Source organism: Phyllostomus discolor, chromosome 1 (assembly GCF_004126475.2).
Source record: "Phyllostomus discolor isolate MPI-MPIP mPhyDis1 chromosome 1, mPhyDis1.pri.v3, whole genome shotgun sequence".
In the NCBI taxonomy this organism is placed as follows: domain Eukaryota; kingdom Metazoa; phylum Chordata; class Mammalia; order Chiroptera; family Phyllostomidae; genus Phyllostomus; species Phyllostomus discolor.
The window spans coordinates 1,920,397-1,939,053 of NC_040903.2; the positions used below are offsets into that span (position 1 = coordinate 1,920,397).

The 18,657-nt window shown below is 65.5% G+C and overlaps 1 protein-coding gene across 1 annotated transcript; it reads right to left on the reverse strand.

Moving 5' to 3' along the window:
* Positions 1-1,702: 1,702 nt before the first annotated feature.
* Positions 1,703-17,754, reverse strand: TRMT44 (tRNA methyltransferase 44 homolog). The gene is made up of 11 exons (XM_028503762.2): positions 17,119-17,754; positions 14,832-14,946; positions 12,596-12,815; positions 11,176-11,244; positions 10,347-10,454; positions 9,205-9,276; positions 7,122-7,228; positions 6,181-6,364; positions 5,485-5,848; positions 3,476-3,592; positions 1,703-2,015 (listed from the first exon to the last, which is right to left on the reverse strand). The coding sequence occupies exons 1-11, from the start codon at positions 17,708-17,710 to the stop codon at positions 1,783-1,785; spliced, it is 2,181 nt and encodes a 726-aa protein (XP_028359563.2). The 5' UTR covers positions 17,711-17,754; the 3' UTR covers positions 1,703-1,782.
* Between the last annotated feature and the right edge of the window lie 903 nt (positions 17,755-18,657).

Genomic DNA, 18,657 nt, shown 5'->3' on the forward strand with positions numbered 1-18,657 from the left:
GGGGGTGGCACCTGACGCCTGTAGTGCAGGGGGCGGGGGTAGGGCCCAGGACGGGGCCGGGGTGCAGCCCAGCAGGGCCGGGCAGCCGGGGATGCAGAGTTCAGGGCTCGTGTCCCGGCACAGCGGGGGGCTGGGCAGGACCCGTCTCCTGTGAGCCCCAGCCAGCGAGGCCTGCCCTCAGGACCCGTCCGGGGGCTGCAGGGACTTGGGGCAAGGATACAAACAGGGGGAAACAGAAACAGACCCGCTGCTTCAGCGCCTCAGGCCGGGCCCCGCCGCACCAGGGCGAGTCACCGACCACCCCAGGAGCAGGCGACACGGGGGACTCCAGTCTCCGCCGGACGCGGCTCTCCGTTGAGAGCACACACACACTCCGGAGAAACAGGCCCGACTGCTGGGCAGGCATAAAAGGACACCAAACCTGACGGGTGACGGCTGGACAGACAGAAGACTCCACAGAGGTTACTTGTAAAAGTAGTATTTAAAACTGCTCTGCCTGGTGTGGCTCAGTGGATTGAGCACCGGCCTGTGAACCAAAGGGTCGCTGGTTCGATTCCCAGTCAGGGCTCATGCCTGGGCTGTGGGCCGGGTCCCAAGTAGGGGGCGTGTGAGAGGCAACCACACACTGATGTTTCTCTCCCTCTCTTTCTCCTCTTCCCCTCTAAATAAAATCTTTAAAAAATATTAAAAACCCACTGGAAACCCTAGAAACAAAAACTAATATCTAAAATTCAAAGAACCCTGCACAACAGATCAGACGCAGTGGAAGGAGGACCGATGACCTGACGGGCAGGTCGGGCTGGAACCCACCGAGGGGGAGGTGCCCGGGGGGAGGGGGAGGTAGCCCACAGCCGATGGCCAGTGGGACGGGGCCGAGTGACCAGACACTCGTGCCGCTGGAGTTTTAGGAGAAAAAAGGGAGCAGAAAAAACGTTGGTAGGATCCCGGCTGTTTTCCCAAATGGGACCAGAAATAGTAGCGGAGGAAGTTCCGAGGCTCAGCCAACTCCGGGCGAGAGCAGCGACCAGATCAGGGTTGACGTGCGCACCGAGGGGAAGAGCGCCTGTGAGACTCGGCCAGAGAACGGGAGGGAGCTCCAGAACCGAAGTGTCGCCGCCGGCCCAGCTCCTGCACAGCTGCCCGTGAGGGGCCCCCGGGGAGCCGCTCGGGCGCAGCACGGGCAGGGCGCGTCGGCCCCGTCTGGCTGCGCCGCCCACCACGCCAGAGGAGAGGTGCACTGCTGAGAGGTGGGGGGGGGGGGGGGGGGCATAGCCCCCCCTGAGCCGAGGCCTCGCGGAGTGCAGTGGGCCCTCCTCACCCGAGAGCAAACCACCAACACCCACACCAGAGAGAGGTCACCAGGATACACAGCCTGGAAAATCGGGCACCACAGTGTTTATCGATGTGACTTCTGTGTGAAGCTGTAAAAATAATTCCAAGTAAAAACACATCAGGACATTTCTCCCTGGGAGCAGAACAGGGGCAGCGCTCATTGTGGGGCGGGCGCGGGCATGCAGCGCAGGACGGCAGGAGAGGCTCAGCCTCGGCCTCCGAGCACACCGACCCCCCGGCCAGCCTGCCCGCGTCTCCTGAGCCACAGGACACTGACCCAGGCGGGCTCCTCCTGGCGGGGGAACCGGGCCCCCAGGAATGCACTCTGCCCCCGGGGGGTGCTGACAGTGGGGGGTGCTGACGGGAGCAAACGGCCAGAGCACAGGGAGCACCGGAGCCGAGCGCTCAGGAGCCGGGACGGGACTTCCTGCGGGGCTCCCCCCACCCGGCTCACGGAACCGGCTGCTTCCTCCTGGGGGCGGGGGGCGGCCGCAGCTCCCCGGGCCCGTGGGCGAAGGGGCAGCGGGCCGAGGGCAGAGCGCAGCCGTCGGGGTGGTGCGCGAAGAACCAGCAGAGGCGGGTCTTGAAGGCCTCGGAGGAGAGTCTGCGCTTGGCTGCCGGCCGCTGCTCCTCCCGCCGCATCTCCTCCCTCCAGTCACGGAGGCGCACCGAGCCGCTCACAACTGTGGTAGAAGCGGAGCGGGACGGGGGGTCAGCCCTCGGGCGGCGGGGGTCCGCCTGCGGGGTCTGTGTTCACCAGCACCGGGGCAGGCACGAGCCAAGCGTGAGGGGCTGAGCGGGCGAGCAGTGACGGGGAGGAGGAAGGTGAAGGCCCAGGGCCCGGGGCCACATGAGGATGTGGGAGACAGTGCGAGAGTCACCCACTCGGCCCTGATCGGAGCAGGAGGCCGGACCCCACCCCCAGAGGAGTCCCGGTCCTTCCGGCCACATCTCCTCGTGGGAGGAAACGAGCAAGGCAGGCAGACGAGGGGCTGGCTGTGAAGGCCGCACGGCCAGAGCCCCCAAAGGTGAACGAGGGTCACAGCCCTGCCAATGGGGGCGAGGGCAGAGGTGGGAGGATCTGGGTTGGGTGGCGTGGCCTGGCGTGGCCTGGGTGACCTCAGAGCTAGGCAGCTGGAGGGCCCCGGGGGAGGGGGAGGGAAAGTGCTGGTGTGTACACCCTGCTCTCGTGTGCACGCCCCACTGTGGAGTGCACACAGGAGGACTCAACTCCCTTGGGACATGTTCGGACCGACGGGCGGACAAACACCTCCGCCGGCCTCGTCTCCTGCCCCCGCAGCCCAGCCTGCTCAGGAGGAGCAGGGAGGTTGGGGGGAGGGTGGGGACCAGCCCGAGTCCGGGGGCTGGGGCAGCTGCCAGCAGGGGTGTAGGGGCACACCGCCCAGGGCTGCCCCGGCAGGGGCCAGCACCCTCCGGGTGAACTTCGATTCCGTGTCCTTCCAGACCGCCCCCCCGCCCCGCCCTCCAGAAAGGCCCCCAGCATCTCCTCCCGCACACGGAGCCCGACGGAGGCGCCTGTCCTGCTTGCTGTGAGGGGCCTACCACGTGGTGTGGAGTGTCCTGGGACAGGGAGGCTGTCACCTTGGCGTGTGGCCCCTGGCACAGAGCACACACCCTGAAAGCCCTGCCCACAGGTGGCACCTCCCCCACCCCCAGGCCCACCAGTGTCCCTCCGGCCTGCACCCGGCCCCGCCCACCTGGGCTCACAGTGCGGTAGGGTGGGGACTGACAAGAGCGGGAGGACAAGGGGCGGGAGCACCTGGGGGACCAGGTGGGGCGGATGGAGAGCTGGGCAGGACGGGTGGTTTCGTGAGCGAGACACGGTGGGGCGTGTCGGTGGGGCCAGTGTCGGTGGGGCCAGGGCACTGATGGGGGGATGGGGGGATGGGGGGATGGGGGGATGGGGGGATGGGGGGATGGGGGGATGGGGGGATGGGGGCGCGCGGGGGGGGGGAGGGGGGGGCGAGGGCCCTGGAAGACGCAGCAGTGATGGAGAGGGGACCCTCCGCAGGCCAGGCGCCGTGCTCAGGGGCGGGGGCGCCTGCTCGGGGGGCGGGGGCGCCTGCTTGGGGGGCGGGGGCGCCTGCTCGGGGGGCGGGGTGCCAGGACGGCGAGCCCTCACCTTCGAACACCTGGTGGCGGTTCCGGAGCAGCGTCTGCAGGCCGCCGCACTCCCGCTTCAGCCTGCGCAGGGCGGCCCCGTCCAGCGCGAGGGCCACCGCCGCCAAGGGGAGGCTGGCTGGTGAAACGGGGTTCCCCCGAGGGGGACAGAGAGGCCGTCACAGACCGGCTACCCGGACACAAAACCCTCCGGCGCTGTGAGCTCAGGTCCCTCAGGTGCAGCGGCGGGAAGGGCCAGGAGCTGAAGCCCGACTTGCTCCAGTCCGCACCACGCAGCCCGGCTGTGCGCAGGCCCCCACGCTGCAGCCGAGCGGGGCGACCCCCCCCCCCCCAACCCGGAGGGCCGGCCTCAGGGCCCGCCGCCGCCGCGCCGCCAGTCCGCAGAGCAGCAGGCGTCTACGGACAGAACGGACCGCAGCCCCCGCCTCCGCCGCTCGCCCTCACGTCCGTGCTTACCCAGCTGCTGCCGGCAGGGGGACACGGCTCCCACCCCGTGTGCCCCCCAGCCGTGCCGTGCCGTGCCGAGGGGAGACCCAGGCCTGGGGACAGACCTGCTCTATGTCACGTGGGGCTGAGACCCACGGGGGGCCCACGCCTGGGGCCCGTGACGGAAGCCGTCCCTCATTCCCATGTCCCGACAGGGGAGGACCACCTGCGGGTGGGAGCCAGAGGCCAAGGACACACCTGTGCTCTACAGGGCATGCCCCCCACCCCCGCCTTGGGGCAGGTAAGGGCCTCAGACCAGCCCTGGACTGAGGGACACCACCCTGGGGAAGACAGCACCCCAGCCCCCAGATGTCAGCAGTGGGTGGGGCACGAGAAATGCCACCCAGAGCCCCCACTCTCTACCCCTGAGCCTTCAGAGGCACCGGGAGGTCGGGGCTCCAGGCCCACTGGGGCCCACCAGGAAGGAGCCCCCGCCCAGCCTGCCTTCCTAACCCAGGCTCCGCCTCAGTGGGGCCCACCCAGGAGGCGGGGCGCCAGCCCATAAAACACCCGTGGCACCCCGGGCTGCCTGCAGTTACAGGGGACCAGCCCCCGGGCCAGGGCCGTGCTGGCCAGGGCTGCTGTGGGGTCCCTGTGGGGTCCCTGTGGGGTCCCCCGACCAGACTCCGAGAGGGTGGGGTGACTCCCGGAGGAGGGGACACGCTCGACGGCGCTGCCACGTCACAAGGACATGAGGTGGGAGGGGACGAAGACCAACTTGCACAGAACAACAGTTCTGGCTGAGGAAGACCAGGCTCAGGGCGAAGAAGGGCCCACTGCTCCCTCCTCACGGGCCTGCCCCACCCACAGGGCCAACTAGGCGCAGCCCTGACCCCTGGAGGGAGGGAGGGAGGGGTCCTGGATTTCTGCCAGTGACCCCAAACCTCAGAAGCAGGGCTCCCGCTGGGCCAGGACCAGTGGTCCCACAGCGCCACCTGGTGGCCGGCTGAGGTCCTTGCAGGCAGAGGAGCAGCGGGAGGGAGCTGGTCCCATCCCAGGGGCCTGGGACCCAGAACGACAGGGAACAGCTTCGGAAAGGGAATGGGACGCGTCCTTGGGCTCTGTGCTCTCGGAAGGCACCCTTCAGCACAGCGCCCCCACCCCCACCGTGAGAACGAGCAGGGTTACCATCCTCTCTCCTCACATCTGACACCTCGGGGCCTCCGGAGAGCTGTGACCCCTCACCAGGGGCCGCAGGGGGCAGGGCGTCCTCCCGGCACCTGGCGCCTGCGCTCTGCTTGGGTGAGGTCTGCAGACCCGAGAGCCCACCGTCTGTTCGGTTTAGGTTCGCGGTGGCCCCCGAGTGTCACCCTGGGCCCCTGCCTCCGCTGGGCGGGAGCCTGAGCCCCGCGGGTCAAGGGGGGCTGGAGGGGCTCGTGAGCGGCGTACCGAGCCGGTCAGCGGCACACTCGCCCTCACCGCCTCTTCACCGTGCGTCCCACTGAGAACCACCCCCGGTCCCTGTGTCTGCACCGGTGCCCGGGCAGACGGAGCCCACAAGTGCCGGGGGCGGGGCGGCATTACCTCCTCCACGCCAGGCGTCCGCGCTCCCGCGGCAGGGGCCCCCGGGGTCCGGCTGCTCTCCACCCAGCAGCAGGCCCGCCACTTGCAGAACCACCTGGTCCACGAACTCGCGTGGCAGGGAGGCACAGTTCCGCACACGCTCGGCCTTCTCTCTGGGGAGAAACCCGGGCAGCCAGCAGCCTCCCGCCCCGGTGTCCAGGGCTCCGTGGCCGCCGCCAGCCGCCCGGGGCGGGGCAGGGAGGGGCTCCAGGGCAGGCGGGCTAGTGGGGCAGCCCCGCCGGCCGCTGATGTACTGGGTTCTCCGCTGGTCGACAGCGGCCTCATCCGCGGGCGGGTACGTCCTGGCTCTCCCGAGGAGGCAAACCTGCGGGGAAAGCGCACAGTCAGGCCGCTACAGCTGGCGTGCAGCCTGTTCCGCGGAACCCTGCTCTGGCGCACAGGTTCCAGGAAGCCTCGGCTGCAGCCAGAGAGAAGCCCCAACATTAATAACACCCGTACACCCGTGCCGACAGCGGGACGGCAGGGAACGGCGCGAGACCGCTCAGGGCGCAGGCCCGCGCCGAGGCCAAAAGAGCGCTGACGGCGACGTCCGTGCCGTTCACGGTTCCGTGGCCCGGCCCTCGGCTTCGCACCCAGCACCACCGAGCCGCCCAGGAGACCTCGGGGGGTGGCGGGGGGGCGGGCGCCGGGACGCACCCTCTTGGTGGACGGGATCCGGAGGCAGTCCTCCTCCACGCGGAAGCCGCAGGCGGCCCCCACCTCCCGGACGAAGTCCAGGTAGCCGCGGTACTGCGTCTGCGCGCCCCGCCTCCGGCGGAACCTCCCCGCGAAGTCGAAGAAGCAGCAGGGGAGCACGAAGAAGCGGCAGCGGTAGGAAGACCTTGGGGAACACCGACAAGCACGGAGGCCGGGGTCAGGAGGGGGTTCCTCCGGAAGCTCAGCAGCCAGCCCTGCGGCTCCGGCATCCGTATGGAGTGAACCCCAGCCCCGCCCCCCGCAATCTAGAAACAGTGTAGCTGAGTAGGTGTTTTCAACGCAACCTGCAGCTAATGAGTCAATGCCTCTCCCGTAAAACCCTTCCCACGGCAGCTCACTCCTGCCGACGCCTGGCTGACTCCGGCGGGGCTCTGAGAGCTCCGCTGGGGGCCGAGCAAAGCAGATCACCCCCCAGGCCCACAAGGCTCCCCTGGAGCTGGGGCCGGGCACGAGAGGCCCGCGGAGAGGCGGCTCCGCAGGAAGACAGTTCAGGGCGGCCACGCAACGGGCGCCTTAGTAGGCCCCCCCCTGCCCCCCGACACGGGGACATGAGGCCGCCTGAGGACAGACACGGCCGCAAGTGTCTTTACAGTGACAGGCTTTTCCTGGGGACAAACCGCCCTCTAAAAAAAACCAAAACGTTTCCAACAAAAAACGATGCGTCTCGTGCCACTGGCTGTGAGGACTGCGGGAGTCGGCCGTTCCCGACGGGCGCTGTCCGACAGAAACGCAACGTGAGCTGCGTGGGGGCCTCCGTCCCCAGTGCCCGCAGTCCAGCCCGTAGAACAGGTGGGGTTCCCACGGGACCCAACGGCCAGCGTGCTGCCACGTGAGGCCGCATCTCCGGGGCTCAGCTGCCACGGCGCTGCCGGCCCCCTCACCTGGCCGCGATGACAGGTATCCAGGGAGTGAGTTCGTCCGAGTGGTTCCCGATGACCCAGTCCACGTCGGGGAAGAGCGTCTCGTCACCGGGCGTGATCGCACCCTCCTGAAAGGAAGCCGCCGGAGACCAGATGGAGCTTTAGGAAGGCTTTAGGAAGGACCGGTGGGAGGGCAGAGGCCCGCCCCCGGGGGGAGGGGAACGGGGCCCAGTGCCGTCACTAAAGCATCTAACAGCACGGCTCTCAGAGCTAATCGCCTGCTGGCAGTTACAAACGAGCTGCTTCATGAAAGTATAAAAGGGCACCACGGGGCAGAGGGGCCACGGGAGGGGCAGAGGGGCCACGGGAGGGGCTGCTCCTTCGGCAGAAGTGGCCGTGAGAGGGGTAAGTGCAGAGTGGCGAGGCCGAGCCGACCCAAGTGTGTGGTGCGCCTGCCCCGCCTCTCGGCTGCGACCCCACCGCCTCCGGCACCGACGCAGCCCACGGGCACGTTTCCCGGCTGACCACTCGTGATGCTACGCTTCCGAGTGTGCTTCGTGACTCAAGGACTCCACCCACCGGTCTTTCTGCTGCAGCAGCACCAACCCTCACTCATCACTGAAACCAACCGCCTCAAGAGTGAATCTGTCCTTCAAAACGGAAAAGCGGAAGGACACTGTGTGACTACTTCAAGCCCCCTCATCCCGAGGTTGAAGAATGGACCCAGGGAAGCAAGCAGCGGAGGCGGCCCCCGGTGGGAGCCGCCGAGGACACTCGTGGTGACACTCGCTGGCTCGCAGGGCAGGGCCGGGCCCCCTGCAGGGACCTCGGAGCAGGAGCCCCACAGACACGGCGCGAAGCCGGGCCGTCAGGTCCGCGGCAGCTGGGAGAACCTCGAGGGCTTCCTTCCACTCACACGCGGGCATCAGACGCCGAGAACAGTCACCCAGCCGCTCACACCGAATCCGTGTGTGCCACACACCTGTGTTTAGGGCTGATTCTCACGCTTAAGGCGCCTTTTCCCCTCAAAGACTGAGGAGGCAGCGCACGCTAGACACGGCAGGGTACGGCGTGTAACGCAAATGCAGGACAAACAAACCTTGGCTGTTACTTACTATTTATTCCCACCCATGCTAATTATTTTCTCTTCTTTTCTCCTTCGCTCTGTGTCTACATTTGCTGTTTGTCTCTTTCAACAGCCTGCAGCGAGATCGCCTACAACCGGCAGCTACCTGACTAACAGCGGCCCGGCCAGCGCGCGCTCAACGGCAAGGCCCACCTGCGTCCCAGGCCAGCGCAGCGGACGGCACCGCGCCTGCCTCCCCCCGGCTACGCTAGCAGACCGGTCCTCAGGGCTGCTGCTACAAACGGGGGCTTCCTTCAGCTTCTCGCTCACAGTCACTGAGGTTCTGCAGGACCACGTGAAGCTGCACCCCTGCCCGGCCCAGGAGGGCCCCGCCTAGCCCCAGGCTCGCTCCTCCAGGGCACGAGGTGCCACGGGAACGGGCATGGCTTCCACTTTCACGCTCAACACGGAGGACTCACCCGGGCGTCGGGGAAGGCTGCCGGGGACGTGGAACACACACGCCCCTTCCCCGAGGGCCCCCACGCCAGGCCGCTCCTCTCCGGGGCACGACTTGAACAAAGGGCCTGTTCAACGGCGGTCTGACCCTCTTGCCCTGAGACACGATCTTTATTTTTGCCTTCGGACCTGGGACACCCGGGCCTCCAGTCACGGGCTGAGACCAGGCTGCCAGACGGCTCAGAGCACCCAGTGTCCCGGCCCAGTGCAGACGCCCCCCGCCCCCCTGCACCTGACTTCTCCCCGGCCTGTCCTCTGCCCGGCAGCACCCGCAGCAGCCCCCTGGGGGAGACCCCTGCTCGTCCTGAGGGCCAGCACCCTTTCCCACTCTAACGAGAGGCTCGGGGAAGTGCAGCGGTCCATCCTCCTCCCACACTTCCAACCGCTCAGACCGATGGGAAGGGTTCTGGTCGGCACCGACCAGCCTATGCCCACACGTGTGCACACACACACGAGTTACAACGGCCGTCACAGGGGGAGACCTGTGAGGAGGGCAAGCGAGCAAGGGAGGGGAGCCAGTACCTCCAGGCGAGTCTGCGGCCCGTACACGTCCCAGATCTTCCTCCTCCGCACGTCGATCCCTCTGCCCGGGTGCTGCAACATCCCAGAGAGCGGAGGTCACATTCCCACATCCCCGTAAACCAGCGAGGGGAAGCTGAAGTCGCAGGCGTGGCCCCCGGTGCGAGCCATGAGGCCCCCGCAGCAGCAGCTCCGCCTCTCTGCTGCCCACCACGGACACGCCCACCACGGACACGCCGGCCGGGCCCAGAAGGGACCCCAAGCTCCGCTGACCATCATGAGTTCTCACCATGAGGACACGGAGCTGAGGACACAGGATGGGTGGGGGCTGGAGCCCCAGCAAACAGCCCAAGAAGGGAGCCAGCCCCGCTCTCTGCTGGGCAACTGAGCCGCGTCCCCTCTGGGAGGCGTCTCACCCAGCCCCCGGGGCCACACCCGAGCTCTCCCAGGGCACCCGGGTGTTCACTTCCCGACCCAGCCCCTCCCTGCCGTGCATACCCCGCCCCCCACTCTCAAGTCCCTGCCCGGCGTGCTCACACCGACGGACAGCCCCACAAGTCCCCACAGCGAGGACCGGCCTGTCTGACCGCCGGGCAGAGGCTGCGGTCGGGGGGGTGGGAACCAGCTTTGGGGTCACCACTGGGCTTCAATCCCAGCGGTCCCCTCGAGTCGGAAGCCGAGGAGCCCCCGCCGGCTGCACCAGGCGGCCCGGTGACCGTGCCCAGTGCTGCTCTGAGGGCTCCTGGCTTTCGCCCCAACCGGACCCCGGTCTCGGCCCACGGCAGTGTGTGTGCCCACGGCTGAGCTCTGAGCCAGGCCAGAAGCTCCTCCAGGGCGGAGCCCGCCTTCCCCGCCCCGCGCCCTGAAGCAGGGCGTCCGCCAAAGGGCACATCTGACGCCACTGAACACGGGGGCCACTGAAGCCCGTCGTTTCCGAGGCGCCCACGCACGTCCCCGAGACCGCCTGTCCTAGGCCAACGACACGCTGTCCCCCCCCCCCCCCCGGGTGACAAGCCGCCTTCTGCACAGCAGCAGACGCCATCACAACTGCCACCACCCTGACCCACCCCAGTCCAGACCGTGCCCGCAGAGAGCTCTGCGACCCTCGAGAGAAAGTCCCGGAAGGGCCCCGCGCCAGGCCTCACCCCCTCGCCGCTCAGGATGTGCACCAGCAGCCCGTTGCCGCAGCCCAGGTCCACGAAGGACTGCTTCTGGGTCTCGCCCCGCGCAGCCCGCTCCTCTTCCCACAGCACCTGGCAGGGGAGGCGGAGAGGAGTCAGCGCGGCCCTCACCCAGCCAGCGACTCAGACTCCAGCGCGCGCTTGCGCTCAGGCCGGGCAGGCCCTAGGCTTCCGCACAGGCGCCGCGCAGGGGGGCGGGGGCAATGCATCGGCCCCAGTCGTCCGACTCTGTGGGGACAGCAGGGCCGCGGGGTGCCTCTGGGCAACGGCTTCAGAGACAATTAGCTCCTTCGTGCTCTCACTGTGTCCCTCGTGTTTTGCACACATTATCGATCAAAACAAAGTCACACTATTTCTGAAATGACTAAGAATTGTGGTGGACAAGAAACTGGAAAACACCGGGCCTGAACACCTGATTCGGAAGTCAAGACCAGCGCGGTGGGGGCGTGCCCAAACACTAGGGGAGCGCCAGCCGGCTAGGCCCGCCCACTCCCCCCACACTGAGTGCTGCGGCTGGGAGGCGTGGCCTGGGCAGCGTGGCCCCTCCCCGCCAACGCCAGCCTGCACCCCCACGTGACTGCTAACGAGGGAAGCACCTGCTCGGCATCAGTCCCTACAGTCAGGCCGCCCCGTTCACACTCCTGCGAGGCTGGAAACCACGACGTGCGCAGCCAGCCTGGGGGCCCTGAGCCGCGGGTGCGAGAAGCGCGCTCACTCCACGGCAACCGCCTGCTGCTGCCCCGTCCCCCTCCCCGCCCGCCCCCGCATGAGCTTGGGTGAGACACGTCCTTACCAGCAGGTAGGTGGCGATCGCCACGTCCTCATACACAAACTTCTCAGGATCCGTCACTTCGGGCCACACCTAGGAGTTTTCAAGAGCACGCGTGTTTTTCTCCCACCTGTGACCACGCCCCAACACGTGAGAATGCCCACACGGTGCGAGTCAGACGGGGCGTCAGACAGACAGCGAGTTTAAAAAGACGCACGCGTCCGCCGACGGAAGTCCGCAGTCTGTCTCCCTCGACAGGAACCTGCAGACCCGCGGAGCCCGGCCTCACCCGTGCGCCGCATCCCCGACCCGAGCAACGCCGCCCAACGCCAGACCCTGCGGCCAAGACGGTGCGTGCCAGGCATGGAGATGAGGCGACCGGCCGTCCAGGAAGAACACCCAGCTACACGGCCTGCTCACCCACGGGTGAAGGGGGGGAGGGACGCACAAGAGACGAGCAGGACGGGGAGCAGCGGACAGGGTCCAGAGGCCCCTGCGCCAGCCCTCCGGTCTTTGGGGACTGCTGACACTCCCCAGAGTACACCCCTTAGCTGTCTGTCCCCGTCTCCCTGGCTGCAAAGCAGGACAAAGCCTGGACTGGCAGGCACCCAGGACGACCTCCAGGTGCTCCGAAAACTGCACCACGGGAGTGTGAGCGGGGGTCTCCCATCATCACCGACACCACGTGAAGTGGGTGGCCGATACTGAGTGTTCACATCCGCTCCAGAGTGGATCAGTCACCTCGCGCAGGGTGACTATGGAAGCCGGACAAACGTGGAAGTCCCCGCTGGAAGGCCCTGGGCAGTTACCACGCTCACAAAGGACCACCTGGCTGGGGCCTGGAGAGCACGGAGCCCAGGTCGGCCCAGGACCCCCAGAGGTTTTGGCAGGAAGGAGGGCTCTTGTCCCAAGCCTGTGACTCTGGGGGGCTCTGTCACACAGCAGCAGGTGACCGGTAGGATGCATGGCAGGGAGGCATTGCGGCTGCTGCTGCGGGGGAAGGGGGCGTGAACGAGGGCCCCTGCTTTCTACAGCTGAGACGCTGAGTTACATCTACGTCTCAGGCATGAAGGACGTGTTATAAAGTTTACCTTTTTGTAAGCATACACTCGTGTGCTTTAACTTCTCATGTATTTTCTTGAAACACCTTCAAGGCCCTACCGGAGTGAGGGTGACTCAGTAATTCATTTAATGTTTTCCCTTTTGCTCCCCTTCAGGGGACACTAGTGATGCGCGGGCAAACAAACTCCTCCCCCCACAGCTGCAGACCAGCCCGGGGCTGCACCCTCCGCACAGCGGGGCGGGGCCGCACGGGGGGGGGGGGGGGGGGGGGGCGGCGCCAGGCACTGACTCAGCACCTGCACCTGTGGGAGCTGCAGGCGCCCAGGACAGCAGGCCCACCTGCGCCTCATTTAAGCAAGGGGTGGGGTGACTGCAGACCTACCTTGACCATGTCCTTGTACTTGTCCTTGAGCACCTGGTAAGTCTGGCTGTACCTCAGTAGGGGGACGAGGGACAGGGTGCTCTTAAACCCGCTCCCCTTGCTCTCCACGGACCAGCGGGCCAGCCGGGCCGGCAGCTCGCGCCCCAGCCAGCTGGGTTTGGGGTACACGATTCCGTCCGAATGCCATCTTTCTGGACAGAAAATCAAAACAGATATGAACCTTTAAAAATAAGAGAAACATGAGTAAGCAGAGCTGGTCTCAACTCTTGTTTTTGAATTACACATTTATCTACCAACAGGAGAGAAAAGGCAGCTAGAGTCTTTTTCACCCAAAACTCAAGACTGAAACGTGTTACAGTTTCCATCTCAGAGAAAAACACCTTTAAGAGGCAGAAAGACTGCTCCCCCTCCTGTGGACACGGCTCAAGTGCACCCCCCCGCCACGGGCTCGCCGGACGGACAGACTGCAAACACCTGAGGTCCTCACCTGCTGCCTCCCCCACTGACTAACCGGGTTCTGAATACCCACGGGTTTCCTGGTGTTTGTTTATTCCCTTTCACACGTGCCAGTGAAATGTGAGCTCATTGGCTGACCCAGTGTTTACTGGCCAGACAGCCGAGTGCCCAGCCACAGGGCTGGGGTCCCGCACGCCGCCCCCCTGCAGTACCCAGGTCCCTTCCGCCGGCCCAAAAATGAGGTGCAGCTGTGGCTCCTGCCCGGGCTGCCGCTGCTCTGCCCCGGCTCATGGGACACCTGGTCCACGGCAGGTGCCCACAACCAGCGGGCCTGACCACCACTGTCTCTCGAGGCTGCAACTCGGCAGCCCAGAGAGGAGAGTGGGCTTCCACAGAGCCCACAGGGGATGTGGCGGCGTCCCACGGGGCCCTCGGGACAGGCAGAAGCCCAGGCGCTGGAGAAAGGGGCAGAGCTGGAGGCAGGCATAGGGACAAGTGGCTGGTGGGCCTGGCGAGAGCAGTGACTGTCAGGCTGTGACCATGTGCATCAGAGGGTCACCACCCATCCCTTAAGAGGTACTGACTCTCCCCTGAGACGCACTCCGGGCGGCCCCCATGCAGGAGGGGCCCGGGAAGGATGAGGACGCCAGATGCTCGGGTCTCCCGTCCCTTCTCCTCGGGAGCTGAGCTCTCCTGCTCCAGTGGGTGCCCCCCAGAGGTCCCCACACTGCTCCCTCGAGTCCACTCAGGCCTCCCCTTTGCGGGTCCGTGCCTCAGGGGCCTTCCGCACCCTCCCTCCACACGCCCTCACAGCACAGCCCTTGCTAACGAGGGGACACGGGAGCAGAGACCCACTGCCTCTCCCCTTCCTCTTCGAGGCCCTCGGCGCCAGCTGGGGCTGGAGCCTTGCCCACCCCCACCCCCTGGGGCCCAGCACTCCCCGCTCACCGGCATGAGCAGGGAGGGGGGGCCCCCCGGCAGGGCAGACGAGGCCCCCGGGAGGCCGGGAAACACCCCCCCAGGCGTCGCAGCATGAAAGCCCAGCCCCCCCGGGCAGCTTTTTTGGGAAGCCCGTTTTGGGCGGGAAGGCGGAGGGCCCCCGTGTCCCCGAGGTCCTACGCCCAAGGGGGAAAACCTAGTCCACCGACCCCAAACCAGGCTCCTCCCACTGCACGTCTGCATCCTGCAGAACCAGGGGCCTCGCATTTTCCCGTCAGCAGACCAGCTCCCCGAGAACGTTCCAGAGAGTGCAGGCGGGGCGTGGCTCTCAGGAAACCGTAAGCGAGCAGCAAAGTCACCCTTTCTCTGACTCTTTCATTTAAAAACTACCAAGTGGAAGCAAACCACATCTCGACCTTCTGAAAAGGCCCGACCGCCACACAGAACTAAGGGAGCTCGTTAAACTGCACTTTCAAACACCCGCTGCATCTAAAAACCACGGGGCCTCGGCAGGAAGTAAGAAAAAGCCCCCACTCAGTCCCCACGGCCAAGTTGTAAGGAGTGACCAAGCAACAGGCGGATCTGAGCTTCCTCAAGTTCACTGCTAAAAGGACGCCTGCCTGGAACGTGGAGACCGAAGACTCCCGCCGGGCAGGGACCGCACCACGCAGGCTAGGCGCCGGCGGCATGCACACGCCAGGCAGCCGGCGAGGAGGCACGTTCTCTCCCACAAGCCCAGCCGCCTGGAGGGCAGCCCCTGGAGCGCCTCAGGGGCCCAGAGCCGGCGGCTCCCTGGAAAAGTGACTGAACCACTGGGGGGAACCGATTACCCGGCTCTCACCATTCTTCTCCGCTGCGGCTGAGCCGAATCTGATACACGTTGCTCGTCTTAACCTTTACGTTCCCGTCGTTGTCTTCTTCCAGAGGTAAAAACGTGACCGCCCCACGGAGGACATCTGGGGGGAAGACAGACCGATGACAGGTTAAAGATTAGTTCAGCGTCTTAACAGAAGCGGTGTTAGAAGAATTAAAAATAGTAACAAAACAGACGGTGTACTGTACCTCCAGCCCCCCAGGGCTTCCCCGCCCTTATCACAGGGCTGGGGATGGATAGCATACACCCCCCCAGCCCCCCACCCCCGTGGCCACACTCTGCAGGAGCAGCCCTGAAACCGCCGGCACTCACTCCCTGTCAGTCCATGGCCGCCAATTCACCGCCATGGGGACCTCCAGCGTGCAGTGCAGTGTGAGGTGAAAAGGAAACTTCGCTCAGTGCAAAGCAGCTCAAGTGTGATGCAGCGCGGCTGTGAGAACAGCACGGCTGGGGCCCGTCTGCAGCCGGATGGCACTGCCCTGCCGCCTACCAGTAGGTCTGCACCTGCTCCTCTGCCCCTCTGCTGAGGCAGCCCTGGTGCACCAGCTCAGCCACCAGACACAGCAGCCTCATCTTCACAGAAAGAGAAACAGCTCCCCAAGCCAGGGGAGCTGGCTTATATGGGCAGAAGTCCCTGACCCTAAAACCTCATTGGTCTGACCTCATGCAAATGAGGACTCCAAATCTTCATAGTCTGATTGGTCCACAAGGCACTGTGCACTGTCCTGAATGGTCACAATACATTCACTCTAATTGGTCAGAGCAGCAAATGGTTGGGGAAAGCCTCATCCTATTGGCTGAAATAGGATCCCAGGGGGATCCTATCAGGGCTAGTATCTAGTATCAGGGCTGTGCTGGTGGCAGGAGCCAGTGCAGGCAGCTCCGGGCGTGCAGTTTGGGTGAGAGGCCCGTGGGCACACGTGGGCGACAGGCTCTGGTGTTTTGTTTAATTCGGGCCCACGTGGCCAGCGGGAGCCCTCCCTGGTGAGCATGTGCTTCCTCAGGGCCCACACGCACTCGGAGAAGGAAGTGTAGTTCTGCCTCTTCTCAGGGAAGCCAGCGTGAGGACGCGGTTGGGGGAAGCTGGGAGGCGTCCTGAACTAGCCTGGGCACGCGGGTGGGAGAGGGCCTCCCGGGGTAGGGGACACCTGGAGGAGTCCCACAGGTGCCCTGACACAGACGGTACCGAGGCGGGGAGGTGTGCACCTACCAGGACGTGGCATTGCTGCTCGGGCAGAGAGCAGCGCCTCCCGCAGGTGTCTCCGCTCTAACACCCAGAACCCGTGACGACCGCCTAACGTGGCACAAAGAGACTCGCAGCTGTGGTTCAGGTTACAGACCCCCGGAGAGGGAGCGTGCAGGTGGGCTCCATCGAGTCCCGGGAGCCCTGGACGCTGGGAACCTCCTCCAGCTGGAGGCAGAAGCGGTGCAGAAGGGGAAGTCGGAGAGGCTCCGAGCGTGGCCGGCTCTGCAACGCAGGGAGCTAGCCCGAGAGCCAGGGGGCCCTCCTGTGGGCTCCCCCAGGAAGGGCCTTTTCAAGCACCTCTTCACCTGCCAGACTCCTGTCTGCTGTTCCCCGTGTCCCCCAAGCCTTCCAGGCAGCACCCCAGCCAATGACCATCCTCTGTATATGGAAATACACTGCTATGTGCCCCCTCAAACCGTGAAAAAGCTACAAGGTCCCTAGGACACCGCAAAAAGGCACTGGCACGGTTGGGTACCTCCTGTGCCTTCTCACTGACCTGGGGTTCCACGAACGCGTTTTCACCTCACTGCGTCCTCTGACAACGATTCCCTTGACCAAACTCGAGCCAGCCTCCTCGGGGCCCTTTCTCCATCCCGCCTCAGCACTGGCTCATTAAACACTCAAACAGACGTTAACATGATTTCTAACAGCTGAAAGCTGCATCCCTAGGATGACCCAAGGCTCCCCTTACATGCCTTCCAGAGAAAATTCCAGACAAAAGAAAGGGCTCTTCCAGCCCACACCTGAAGCTGGGGCCCATCTCCTCCGCTCTGTGGGAGGGCAGACGCTTCTAGATGCACCAGTTAACAAACCTAGGTGGGTTTCACGTGCATCAGCCTCCATCTGCTCATTCTCCCTTTAAAACGCCTGGTCACACAAATCCAAGCGTGTGGGGCAATCTAGCCTCATGTCCCGGTTGCAAGTGCATTTTAAACTCTGTCTTTGTCACGTTAACTCGCGTCCGGTTTTGCTCATCTGGACACCTCCCGGTATCAGAAATACCCCTACCGTGCACGACGATCTCCCTTCTCGGAGCAGCAAGGGGGCAATGCGGGCTCCTTTTCGGGATGACGGTTCTGAGAACCACGTCGAGTTCGCGCTCAGCCTCTGGCTGCAGTCCTGCCCCTGAGCCTGTGAGGAAGGCCAGCAGCTCCCGATGGTCGCCGACGAGGCCTCGGGAGAAATCGTCCCAGAGAGAATCCAGCTCCGAGGCGGAGAGGTCGCCCTCCCCGCCTCCAGCCTCGCTGGGCTGTCCCGGGGCCCCTGTGAGCAGAGGCGCTGCGGCTGCTTCCCTCCTGTCCTCGCCCTGGTGGTGCCGGCCCTGGGGCTCGTCAGGGCCTGCGCTCGGCCTGGGGCCCGGGCCATCCTCGAGGGAACGCGGACCGTGTCCCGATCTCTCCTCGGACCCGCAGCCCGCCGCAGCCCGCGCCTCCTGCTCCGTCCGGGGTAGGGCAGCGCTCCGCCGGGCCTCCAGGCGGACGCCACACAGCCGCCGGTTGGCCACCTGCGGCCTCTCCAGCCACACAGCCACCGCCGCCCAGAAGCCGCCCGGGAGCAGCGCACCGGGGTCGCGCACCGCGGACCTGCCCGCCTCCGCCATGGTTAGCCTGCGCCGAGAGCCAGGCGGCGGCGCGCGGCGATGACGGAAGGCGGCGCGGCGCGTGGCGTAATAGGGGCGGGGCGCCGGGGCCGGACAGGAGAGGGGCGGGGCCCGAGCCCGAGCGCTTCGCTGCGGTGACTCCTTGGCAGGATTGCATTGCGGAGTTCTCGGCTGCGGAATTGAACCTTTGCTTCATCCTGGGGGGGGGGGGGGGGGGGGAATCGATCCATTCCAGGCGTGTTGGTGCCTCACAGAAGCACGATCAGAGCTGAGCTTTGGGGAGTCCGGAGGTGGTGCATTTATGAAATCCTAAGGATCGACCCGGCGTCCGACGTCGGATTGTCTCCAGTGTTGATGCCTCACGACCAAGGAGCCCGAGTTTGTGCAAGTTCAAGATGACGCCTCTTATGGAAGCTCGTTCCCCTCATTCTTACGCGGGAGAGCCACGGCGTGCGCTCCTGCGCCCCAGCGCAGCCCTGGCTGTGTCTTACGCCAGCTGTCACCTGCGACGGGGAAGGGTGGGCGCTGCCGGTTGAAGCCAGCCTCACAGGCGCAGTCTGCAGAAGCTGGTGATGAAACAGAAACGTCAGAGGTCCGTTGTCCTTTTTGCACATCGGTGCCTCAGTTGGGTTGTTTTCGTTCCCTAGATGGTGTCTGGGAGAACCAGATTAAGTCAAAACTAACTCAAATCATGCGACTCATCAAAGAGCCGGCCAAATGTCTGGAATTAACAGGATAAATGAGGGACAGAGCCTTGGAGACACACCTGCTCACGCGGGCCCTTCCACTCTTTGACCACGTGGTGGATGCTACGCTCCCCGTGAGTTTTCTGGGGCGGCCTTAAGTTACCCCCAACGGGTGGCCTTAAAAAACGGGGAGCTATGTGCTCTTACAGTTCCGAAGGCTCTGAGGGAGAATCGACTCCCCCGCTTCTCACTTCTAGGGCT

Excerpts from the sequence above, each read along its gene's own strand:
- TRMT44 (XM_028503762.2), bottom strand. The coding sequence starts at position 17,710 with ATGGCGGAGGCGGGCAGGTCCGCGGTGCGCGACCCCGGTGCGCTGCTC. Across the intron at positions 12,816-14,831 it reads AGCCGCAGCGGAGAAGAATG|GTTCATATCTGTTTTGATTT; the intron begins GTGAGAGCCGGG and ends TTATTTTTAAAG. Across the intron at positions 9,277-10,346 it reads ACATCCTGAGCGGCGAGGGG|CACCCGGGCAGAGGGATCGA; the intron begins GTGAGGCCTGGC and ends GGGATGTTGCAG.